This window comes from Myxine glutinosa, chromosome 12 (assembly GCF_964187855.1).
Source record: "Myxine glutinosa chromosome 12, kmMyxGlut1.1, whole genome shotgun sequence".
Taxonomy (NCBI): Eukaryota; Metazoa; Chordata; class Myxini; order Myxiniformes; family Myxinidae; genus Myxine; species Myxine glutinosa.
Window position 1 is genome coordinate 59,691,072 of NC_136272.1, and position 12,793 is coordinate 59,703,864.

At 43.8% G+C, this 12,793-nt stretch overlaps 1 protein-coding gene across 3 annotated transcripts in view; it reads right to left on the bottom strand.

The window, feature by feature from the left end:
• Positions 1–11,041: 11,041 nt before the first annotated feature.
• Positions 11,042–12,793, bottom strand: part of NAA30 (N-alpha-acetyltransferase 30, NatC catalytic subunit) — a 29,010-nt gene continuing 27,258 nt past the window's right edge. For all 3 annotated transcript variants that reach the window (XM_068131763.2, XM_068131762.2, XM_068131761.2), the window contains one exon: positions 11,042–12,195. In XM_068131763.2, the coding sequence (XP_067987864.1) occupies positions 12,058–12,195 (138 nt within the window). In that variant the 3' untranslated portion in view covers positions 11,042–12,057. The remainder of the gene's footprint in view (positions 12,196–12,793) is intronic.

Genomic DNA, 12,793 nt, shown 5'->3' on the forward strand with positions numbered 1-12,793 from the left:
TGTGTGGCCTTTTTTCAACAACCATGCCCACACCCTTGATCATCCTTCGCTCACAGCCTGACATTGGCCAGTGAGGTCGCATCCAGCTGCCACCGTGGTGACATGACCTCAAACGGGAGTTGGCTTGCCACCGTACAAACCAACAATGCGCCACTGTTTAGACTGGCAATTGAATCGCATCCTCCAGGTCAATTTGGGGTGCCAATTTGATTCATACAGCTGCATGAAGAAGTAAATGTATTTTAGCTGATATACAGTCGTGTGAAAAAGTAAGTACACCCCATGTAAAGTTTTGACTTTTTCAACATATTTCAACATACAGCTATTTGATCTTCATTTCAACAATATTGACAGATAAAGGTGATATAATATAACAAATATCATGAAACATTTACATTTTGTAGTCCATTGTATAATTTAAATAAACAACAACAACAACAACAACATGCATTTTAAAGGCCATTTTCCCTACGAGAGCGGGGGTTAGCCTTGCGGTCCCCATGACAATCTTCTCCATTTTGCCCTATTTTCTGCATCTCTCCTTGTTAACCCCCTTGCCCGCATTTCTTCTTCCACCATCTTTAGCCAAGTCTTTCTCGGTCTTCCCCGTCGTCTACTTCCTTCTACATTCATTTCCATCACTCTTCTCAACCAGTCACTTTCATCCTTCCTCAACACATGACCAAACCATCTCAACCTGTTCCTCTTCACAGCATCAATCACAGGCTCTATTCCCATCATCTTTCGCAATTCATCATTTGTCTTCCTCTCTCTCAACGGTACTCCGCACATCCGTCGAACCATTCGCATTTCCACCCTTTCCAGCCTTCGTTGCTGCTCTACGTTCATTACCCATGTCTCACTCCCATAAATCATAACACTTCTCACACATGCAGCATACACCTTTCCCTTCAGCTTCAACGACACTCCCCTCCTCATCAGCACACCACTCAGTTCCCGAAACTTCTTCCATGCACATCTCACTCCAGCAACCGTTGCCGAGTCTGATCCACCTTCTCCATTCAGCATGTCTCCGAGGTAGCAAAATGTTTTCACACCTTCCAGCTTCACGCCGTCTCCAAGATCCAACTCAACATTTCCTCCATCTGCAGCTCCCTCTGTGCACACCTCACACTTGAATGTAGCTGCCACACTGGTTAATGACCCTCTCAAACCACTACATTTTTGATGAACCCACTCAGCGCACATTGTACATTGAATTGAGTTCACTCCGACACCCTTCCTGCACATAGCACGTGGCCACTTCCCAGTTCTTTCCACCTCACCACATGCTTTACCACTTGCCATCATCTTTGTTTTTCCGATATTCACCTTCAGACCTTTCATCTCCATACATTCCTTCCACTTGTTCATCTTCTCCTTCAGTCCATCCATACTTTCTGCAATCAACACCAGATCATCTGCATACAACAACTCCCATGGTAAACCCTCCTTTACGTTCTGAGCCAGTACCTCCATCACAGCTACAAATAGTAGTGGACTTAGTACCGACCCCTGATGCACTCCCACCTTCACCTCAAACTCACCACTGGTCCCGTCCTTCGGCCTTACAGCTGTGCGCGCTCTTTTGTACATTGACATCACTACTCTGATCAACCATTCCTCCACTCCTAACTTCCTCATTGCCCATGTCACTACTTCACGTGGAACCCTATCGAATGCTTTCTCCAGATCAACAAACCCAAGAAACAACTTCCTCTTCTCCATGTACTTCTCCTGCAACTGCCTCACAATGAAAAGCGCGTCTGTCATTCCTCTTCCTGGCAAAAATCCAAACTGCATTTCGTCGATCTTCACTTTCTTCCTTATCCTCCTCTCCAACACCCTTTCCAATACCTTCATTCCATGCTCCAATAACTTTATCGCTCGGTACGAGCCACACTTCAGAGGGTCACCTTTCCCCTTGTATAGAGGGACGAGGGTACTCAGTTCCCAATCCACTGGAATGCGGCCTTCTTTCACCACCAGATTACAGATCTCTGTCATTGTCTTCACACCCCAACTTCCTGCTGCCTTCAACAGATCTCCCACAACTCCCGTCGGCCCTCCCGCTTTTCTACCCTTCATTGCTTTTATCGCTTCCTCAACTTCCTTCTCAGTTATCTTCTCTGCCCGTCCTAAAACTGGGTTACTCTCTATGTTGCCATCCCATTCATTCTCTGTATTCAACAGCATTTCCATATATCTTTTCCATCTTCCTTTAATTCCATCTGGGTCGACAACGATTTGTCCCACTTCATCCTTCAAGCAACTCACCCCCATCACATCACACCTCTCTTTCGCTCTCTGCTTTGCAATCCTGAATACTGCTTTCTGACCCTCTTCCGAATCCAAGCGTTCTCCGAACATTTTCCTGCATGCCTTCTGCACCTTTGCTACCTCTTTCTTTGCAGCCTTTCTGGCTGCCTTATAACTTTCATGCTCTGCTGTTTCTGCTCCCGTACCCTTCGCCTTCTGCCACTCCTTGAACTTCTTCCTCTTCTCATCAATCCTCTTTCCAACTTCATCATCCCACCACCATGTTTCCGAGTGCCTCGGTGGTCCTTTTGTCCATCCATATACCTCACCAACGGCTCCCAACAGACTAGCTTTCATTGACATCCAACCACTTTCAAGCTCAACCACATCATCCTCGACCCTACTCAGCCTCTCTTTTAATGCCTCCCTTACTGTCACCTCTTTCAACCTCCACACCTTCATTCTCGGTTGGTACTTCACCCGCCGAGCTCTCCTCGCACCTTTCACCCTTTTGTCGCAGGCAACCAAGTGGTGCTGTGAAACAGCCTCCTCCCCCGGGATCATGTTTGTGTCCCGGAGGTGCCCCCTATCTCGCCTACGCACCATCAGGTAGTCAACGGTTGTCGTCGACCCACCTGACGTGTATGTAACAGGCTTATTATCCCCTTTCTGGTACTGAGTATTACAAATCAACAAATCAGCTCCATCAGCAAACTCCAAAATCCTTTCACCTTCATTTCTCACACCATATCCGTAACCCCCATGAACTCTGTCAAAACCATCCATACTCCTTCCCACATGTCCATTTAGGTCTCCTCCTACCACAACAACTTCCTCATCTTTCACGTTTTCCATCAGCTTCTCTATCGCACACCAGAACTTGTGCTTCTCTTCATCGCTTCGACCAACCTGCGGAGCATGTCCCGAGATGACGTTCACCAAGAGCTTTCCAATCATCATTTTCACCATCATCAACCTATCACTCACTCTAGTCACACTCACCACACTGTCTACAAACTCCTCAGAAAACAGGACACCAACACCATTCACGCCCTCCAGGCACCCTTGCCACATAAACTTGTATTTCTGTACCTGCCTACCCTTCACCATTCTCACACCACTTCCCTTCCATCTCGTCTCTTGCACACAACATATGTCCACTCTTCTTCTGACCAATACTTCCACCACTTCTCCTGATCTCCCTGTCATTGTCCCTACATTCCATGTCCCAAACCTCAGAAACCGATCTCCACTTCGGGCTGTACCCTGCCCATATGTAGTTGTAATTGTCATTGTTCTCTTTTTGAGGCAATGTTTTTATGGCCGGATGCCCTTCCTGACGCCAACCCTCTTAGTCGTCTCTTATGACACGCAGGGATACGGTGTACCTATTCGAATCCAGGGTACACACGTTTAAAGCATGGAAATTCTGGGGGGGGGGGGGGGGGGGGGGAGGGTTGGGGGGCGTCAGCATCACGGCTGCGGTTTAAACATATTTAAATAATAGTTAAACAAAACCATGAAAAACAATCTGGGAAAAGTCTCGAAGTGAGAACGTGGATTTGAGAAAGCAGGAGCAGAGGTTGAAGAAAAGAGATATAGGGGGCGGGGCACAAGTCGAGACGAGGAGGAGAGCGAACAAGCACGTGTCCGGGAGGAGAGAAAGAATTAATATAGAATTTTTTTTATTTTTTATTTAAATTAAATAATTTCAATTTATAATTTAATAAATAATTATTAAATATTATAATTTAAATATTATTATAATAATTTATTGTAATAAGTATAATTTAAATAAACATAAATGCAAATTTCGCATGTGGAAAAAGTAAGTACACCCTTGGCTCAAATAGGTGGTATTGCCCCCCTTTGGCAGAAACAACACCTCAAGTAGGCGTTTCTTATAACTGTCTACCAGTCCTCTGACCGACTGGGAGAAATTTTTGCCCACTCCTCCATGCAGAATTCTTTCAGCTGTGCGATGTTTGAGGGGTTTCTTGCATGCACAGCTCGTTTCAAATCCCCCCACAACATCTCGATGGGATTTAGAACCGGGCTTTGACTTGGCCATTCCAGAACCCTCCATTTCTTTCTTTTCAGCCATTCCTTGGTGGATTTACTGGTATGTTTAGGGTCATTGTCATGTTGCAAGGTCCACCTTCGGTTGACCTTCAACTTTCCGACAGATGGCCTCACATTATCCTCAAGCACCCTCTGGTACAATGAAGAATTCATAGTGGATTATATGATGGTGAGCTGCCCAGGCCCTGATGCAGCAAAGCTGCCCCAGACCATAATATTTCCACCACCATGCTTTACAGTTGGTATCAGGTTCTTGTGGTGAAATGCTGTCTTTGGTTTTCACCAAACATGTCTTCTGGTACTGTGGCCAAATATCTCTACCTTTGACTCATCTGTCCAGAGCACATTGTTCCAGGAGTGCTGGTCTTTCTCTAGGTGTTCATTGGCAAACTTTAGTCTTGCCCTGATGTTTTTTCTGGAAGGCAAAGGTTTCCTCCTGGCACACCTCCCGTGTGGATCAAATTTGTGCAGCCTCTTTCTAATGGTAGACTCGTGCATTTTGACATCAACAGTGGCAAGAGCTACCTGTAGGTCCCGTAATGACATTCTGGGGTTCTTAGAGACTTCTTTCAGCATCTTGCGGTCTGCTCTCGGGCTGAACTTGCTGGGGCGGCCTGGCCTGAACAAGTTGGCAGTTGTTTGGAATCTTCTCCACTTGTACATGATCTTCCGCACAGTCGAATGATTGATTTCAAATTGTTTGGAGATCCTTTTAAATCCCTTCCCAGACTCGTCGGCATCTATAACCTTCTTTCTGAAGGCCTCGGAGAGCTCTTTTGATCTAGGCATAGTGACACCGCACACTTCAACAACAAAGAGCAAACCAAACTAAATGTCTGAGGTTTAAATAAGACAGATTCCTCCAAGATCCTCTCCAACGATGTTCTAATCATTTGCACCTGAGCTGGTGCACCTGATTCTAATTTTAGGTATTTGAAGTAGTTATAAATGTAGGGGTGTACTTACTTTTTCCACATGTGAAATTTGCATTTATGTTTATTTAAATTATACAATGGACTACAAAATGTAAATGTTTCATGATATTTGTTATATTATATCACCTTTATCTATCAATATTGTTGAAATGAAGATCAAATCGCTGTATGTTGAAAAAGTCAAAACGTTACATGGGGTGTACTTACTTTTTCACGTGACTGTATGTAGGGCATCCCTTTATATGAACTTTTCTTAAGCATTACTTGGTTCCTCCTAAGAACACAAGGGTAGTCCAGCATGCACCCGAAATTTTTTGAATGTCCCTTCTTTTCTATAGTTTGCCACATGCCACATCTCATATAAAGGGGCCTTTTCTGTGCCCCTAAAATTTTTCGCAAGAATGTCCCTTCTTTTGTATAGTTTGCCATATGAGACACCATATAATGGGACCTTTTGTATGCCCCTGGCAATTTTCACAAGATACATTTTAAATACGAACAAAATGCATTTGTTCATCATACAAGACTTTATTGAAGACGATATAAAAGACTTGAAAAAATAAGGGGAAAAAAAATCAACCCAGATGGGATTCACTCACAATCCCCATTTTTGGAGTCTGATGCTTTATCCATGAGGCCATTGGGCCAGCACATTAGATTTTTTTGTCGTAAGAGATATAAAGTGTGTATATATATCTTTTTTATATAATACTAGCTGAATGCACCGGGCGTTGCTCGGGTTCTTTTTGAATGAATTTAATCTTCTGTGCATAGGTCTGACGCGAGCCCAGTATCAGTTCGTGCTCAACGATTCCTTGTTCTTTCTTCTGTCGGGCCCCGCGAGAGAGAATTTTGAAAGCATGTGTTGCAATCAGTCAGATATTCCTATTAAGTGCATAAGTTGTACTTCAAGAGAAATTTGAAAGAAGATTTATTGCGAAATGGGCCCAGCTCGGCCGATGCGGCCTCGACCGGCCTCGCCACCTAATGGATAACCTTCCCGGGGGCCGTCCCGACATTTTTTGTTTCAGAGGTTTCCTCCTATCTTTCACCGTTCAGGAGATTAGCGCGTGCAAATAAAAACGTTCTTTTATATATATATCGAAGAAGATATATATTTGTATATATAGTTGTATATATTTAATTTTAAAGCAAAAACTATGGCATTTAGGTGGAATTTGTTTTGAAAGCCATTAATTCGATGGAAATTGCAAGTTTCAGCAAGTTTCAATGCATAGCCTTTGAGATATGAGTGCCAAAACATTTTGGATGTTCGGACCGGACAGACACCAACGTGAATTTCAGCGTTTTCAAAATAAAACTCAACAATGCGGAAACGGACATTGCTGAAATTTGGGACATATTACCTCGATGTGCAAACTATTTACTTCTGAAATTTGTAGTCGATTTTGTCCAGTAGAAGCCGAGAAACGCATTCTCAGTCCCCATGTTAAAGTTGCATACAGAGAAACGATCCGTTATACAGTCACGTGAAAAAGTAAGTACACCCCATGTAAAGTTTTGACTTTTTCAACATATTTCAACATACAGCTATTTGATCTTCATTTCAACAACTGATAGATAAAGGTGATATAATATAACAAATATCATGAAACATTTACATTTTGTAGTCCATTGGACAATTTAAATAAACATAAATGCAAATTTAGCATGTGGAAAAAGTAAGTACACCCCTACATTTATCACTACTTCAAATACCTAAAATTAGAATCAGGTGCACCAGCTCAGGTGCAAATGATTAAAACATCGTTGGAGAGGATCTTGGAGGAATCTGTCTTAGTTAAACCTCAGACATTTAGTTTGGTTTGCTCTTTGTTGTTGAAGTGTGCGGTGTCACTATGCCTAGATCAAAAGAGCTCTCCGAGGCCTTCAGGAAGAAGGTTATAGATGCCGACGAGTCTGGGAAGGGATTTAAAAGGATCTCCAAACAATTTGAAATCAATCATTCGACTGTGCGGAAGATCATGTACAAGTGGAGAAGATTCCAAACAACTGCCAACTTGTTCAGGCCAGGCCGCCCCAGCAAGTTCAGCCCGAGAGCAGACCGCAAGATGCTGAAAGAAGTCTCAAAGAACCCCAGAATGTCATCACGGGACCTACAGGTAGCTCTTGCCACTGTTGATGTCAAAGTGCACGAGTCTACCATTAGAAAGAGGCTGCACAAATTTGATCTACATGGGAGGTGTGCCAGGAGGAAACCTTTGCTGTCCAGAAAGAACATCAGGGCAAGACTAAAGTTTGCCAATGAACACCGAGGCAAAGACCAGCACTTCTGGAACAATGTGCTCTGGACAGATGAGTCAAAGGTAGAGCTATTTGGTCACAGTATCAGAAGACATGTTTGGCGAAAACCAAAGACAGCATTTGACCACAAAAACCTGATACCAACTGTAAAGCATGGTGGTGGAAATATTATGGTTTGGGGCAGCTTTGCTACATCAAGGCCTGGGCAGCTCACCATCATAGAATCCACTATGAATTCTTCATTGTACCAGAGGGTGCTTGAGGATAATGTGAGGCCATCTGTCGGAAAGTTGAAGCTCAACCGAAGGTGGACCTTGCAACATGACAATGACCCTAAGCATACCAGTAAATCCACCAAGGAATGGCTGAAAAGAAAGAAATGGAGGGTTCTGGAATGGCCAAGTCAAAGCCTGGTTCTAAATCCCATTGAGATGTTGTGGGAGGATTTGAAACGAGCTGTGCATGCAAGAAACCCCTCAAACATCGCACAGCTGAAAGAATTCTGCATCGAGGAGTGTGCAAAAATTTCTCCCAGTCGGTCAGAGACTGGTAGACAGTTATAAGAAATGCCTACTTGAGGTTGTTTCTGCCAAATGGGGCAATACCACCTATTAGAGCCAAGGGTGTACTGACTTTTTCCACATGCGAAATTTGCATTTATGTTTATTTCAATTATACAATGGACTTCAAAATGTAAATGTTTCATGATATTTGTTATATTATATCACCTTTATCTATCAATATTGTTGAAATGAAGATCAAATAGCTGTATGTTGAAATATGTTGAAAAAGTCACAACTTTACATGTACTTACTTTTTCAAGTGACTGTATAAAGGGAGGGCTGCTTTGCACCTTCATTGATTCATGGTATTGTTGTTTCTGGTCCATTGTTGATCACAGATGATTCTTCAACCATTTCAGAACTGAAAAATATCTTTCCTCTGAGCAGTTTGACACAGGGATGCACAGGTACATTCTCTGACAAATGTAAACGATGGGGAAAGAGTTAGACAGGCTGAGATCCCTCAACTTTAACATCTTTTGGGAAGATGTAGCACCATCCTTATCAGGATTTGACTTAAAATGGCAGAATTCATCTGCGACCCCCCCCCCCCCCTCCCCCCTTTTAAAACTCCGTGGATAAATGTGCATCCACTGCGCACCGGTCGCTTTGATCATCTCCGTCTGGCGTAAAGAGCAAACTTTCGATATGAATCCGAGTTTTCTGTCCAGTTCTTTGTAGACCTCACTCGATGTCCGCAATTCCTCGGTGAGGGATCACAGATTGTCTGAGTTTCCACTATGAATTTCGCGATGAGGGATCACAAATTGTCTGAGTTTACCCTGGACTCACCTGGTAGAATCTGGGAACCAATGGTAGGTGTGGATGACCCGCCAAATGTGTAAATTAGCCGATGGTTTGAACAAACCTGGGAAAGAAAATGCAGAGATGATTCGACACAATTCATACCGACATTGGTGACCCCGTCTTGCTCTCGACGTTTCGGAGCTTCAAACGAACATGGCGAAAAGCGCAGTTTCGATTAAACTGCCGGAGTTTTGGGAACGACAAGAACCGCAAGTACGAGACACTAAAAGTGCTGCTGCTCGTAACCGTCGAGCGCACTGAGGCAGAGCGCGCCCGAAAACTACTTTCTCTACCCGGGCTGGGCGATTCCAAGCCGTCGGAGCCTATGGACCACATGTCTCTCCTGGGCAGCCACCGACTATGTTTCCTCTTCAAAGAACTGTTCCTGCAACAGCTGCCAGGACTGGTACGGTCAGCCCTGGCCAAATCGGCTGTTGAGGATTTCCGTGCCCTGGCCAGGAAAGCAGACAAGTATTTCTCCGCCAGACAGCAATGTGGTGCGGCCGCATGGGACACCGGCCCCGTCGAGCCTCCGCCGCTGGCGGACACCGTCACGCTTTACTGAGGAGGCCCGTGAGGAACCTCAGCAGCCTCGGGAGGCCCGTGAGGAACCTCAGCAGCCTCGGGAGGCCCGTGAGGAACCTCAGCAGCCTCGGGAGGCCCGTGAGGAACCTCAGCAGCCTCGGGAGGCCCGTGAGGAACCTCGCGAGCCACGCCCCCCCCCCCCCCCCCCCCCCCGAAGAGGGATTTGGCATTATAAAAGCTGTATGAGTTCCGGTCGCGAGGAGTTCTGTGGAAATAAAGGAGCTTTGATCAGCTAAGAAGTGTCTCGTCCTCTTGTCATCCTCAACTCCTACTGTGCTTGTCGCCATGTTCGTTTGAAGCTCAAACGTCGAGAGCAAGACGGGGTCACCAATGTAGGAGTTGCGGATGGCGAGAGGACGAGACACTTCAATTCCTACACCGCAACTCCTACACACCGGGGTACACCGGTGTGTACCCCGGTTTAGAATTGGTACACCGTATCCCTGCGTGTCGTAAGAGGCGACTAAAGAGACTCTGACCTTTGACAACAAAATCTAATCAGTTCATCTTTACATCATCATACATACCTGAACCAAGTTTGACTTGGATCCCTTCAGCCATTCTCAAGTTATCGTGGTAACGAAAACCTATCACGGACGGGTGGACAGACGGCCAACCCGAAAACATAATGCCTCCGGCGACTTCGTCGGCGGAGGCACAAAGAGCTAGATCTTGCATATAAAGCAAACCAAAATAAGAACATCAATTTATTACAAAGAGCATCTCTGCATTTAAAACAGCATGGTCCACGAAGCTTATTGGATTAAGAGTGCTACAACACCACTGTGGTTTATCGAATCCACATGCAAAGTGGGATTTTCCTAAAATGTACAACTTAACCTCTGCCCTTTAAACCCTGGTGTTGGGCTAGCGGCTAGGGTGCCATCCTAGGATCCTGGGTTCGAATCCCGGTCGATCGCTGAATTAACGCCAGGGGGGTTGACTCAGCCTGTCATCCTTCCGAGGTCGGCTAATTGAGTACCAGTTCACTGGTAATTCCCTGTTTGTCGTTAAAGGTGGCAAAAAGGGTTGGCGTCAGGAAGGGCATCCGGCCGTAAAACATTGCTTCAAAAAGGGGACCAAAAAACAACAACCACGGTTCCCGAAAAAGGCCAACCCCCGCTTTGCGGGGAAAAATGGCCTCTAAAGGTGGTTAACCTCTGCCCTTTGACTGCTCACTTAACTTCATACTTTTCATGACGGATATGTGAGAGAAATAAATTTGTAGAGGAAATTAATCATGGACATCTACCCAGGAGAGAGGGAGTGGGGGTGGTGCACAACCATAACATCGGAATATCGGAATATAAAAGCTTCCATCAACAATTGGTCAGACAGTTACTATTAAATGTTACAGTTGGACAGTTTAGTAAAATAGTTTGTGTATGGAATGAACCATTACCTCATTTTCATGTACCACTCAACTGAGTTTCAAGCTCACCTGGGGTTAGTTGATGGAAAAATATAAATTTGGATGGGGGAATGGAAGAGGCAAAGGAAGGAAGGAAAGAATATAGAAACAAACAAGTCGGGGAGGTAATAAAGTGGGAGCAATGGATTTCAAAGTTTATTTTAACCAATTACACCGAACCAAACATATCGATTTGTTGGATAATTTCAGGAATCTTAGAGATCCCTCTTTTGTAACAGCTGGAACGAAAAATTCCCACAATTTCTATTGCATTTCCCAAAGCCAAGCATATTCCATCTTGTCCATTGAAAATAAAACGTTCTCACCATGCTTTATTTAGTGAACACCCTCAACTTAAACATTGATAAAGCACTTAAAATTACCTTCAAGTCTGCTAGAAAAGAGACCAGAGTGCACTTTGAAATCATCCAAAGGAAAAGCACGAAAGTAGAGAAAAGAAAAACCAGTTTAACCTGCACAGGGAATGCTGCTGCTGCAAAGTGTTTGCCATAAGCCAGAGGCCGAGAAATGGGGGTGAGATATGGGAGGAATGGTACTGTGCCAAAAATGAACAAAATTAATGTAGTGGAATCTGCTTTCATATTCTGCAAATCAGAAACAACAAAACGTTACAACTTGTGCTGAATGAAAAAGACAAAATGCTCACGTTAACATTTTTGCATCCTGGATGAGCAGAAAGCAGATCACTAAAGGCTGGGGGTGGGAAGGATGAATAACTATCTCCAGCCAATATAATATTATTAAACAAACAGTTGGAAAAACACCCTGCATATGTTTCACACAAGGCAAATAAACAAGATCAGCCAAGCAATCAAATCTAAGATGAAGAAAAAAAAATACATTGGACCAGCCAGTCCTAAAAGTTATAAACAAATAAAAATAAAACAACCCACCCTGCTCACAAAAAAAAACAAAGTTTAAAATAAAACAGCAAAATAGGACAAAAATAATCCATCCTCCTCCGCTCCTCCAATCCTCTACACTCGCATCGCGAAAGTTTCTGGAAGGTTATGGAGAAGATGTGATTCATGATGAGGGCACAAGGCCGAGCGACAGTTGCCATTCTGGCTTGGCCAGTCCTGGATCCCGAGGACCAACGGACGCGTCCCTTGCTCCTCTGCAAACACTTTCATCGGAGCCACAGCTTAAGCCGAAGCGCATCCACACCGTTCAGGTAGTAGCGGAAGAGACGCTTGTCGCGGACAAAACCAAGGTTTTCGTAGAGCCGGAGAGCGGATTTATTGGTGACCTCAGTTTCCAGCACGACCTTTGGAAATGCAAACAAATGCAGTGCTAGATCAAAGGCCAAACTTATGAAAATATAATTTAAACAAGTAGAGTTACATTTAAAATACACCGCCCCATGCCAAATACATATATAAATAACATATCTTCTAGCGCACAACATGGCCGGGGCGCCTTCGGCAATGCCACAGTGCAGCACATGGAGAAGCATTTTGGAGGGAGCGAGTTGATTAATTGCATAATTAAAATAAATCAAGAATAATCATAAAATCATTAACTTCTTAATCAATTGGCTAATAGCATACCTTAACCACCACTGCTTTATCCGAATCTAACTATAAAAAAATTAATTAATTAATCGAATAATTAAATAATTAATCGATTAGTTGATTAATCAATAAATCAAAAATATTCTTTATAGCCAAATCACTTGGTCACTGTCATGGCCGAATATCAGCTTCCTCGCTCAAAAGTTGCCTGAGATTTCCCAGACGAGAAAGAAAATAAATAAATGCATAATCATGAAAATAAATAAATAATAATGGTAAAATAATTAATTTCTTAATCAATTGGCTAAACCACCACCGTTTCATCCGAATCTAACTTTTTCAAAATTAATT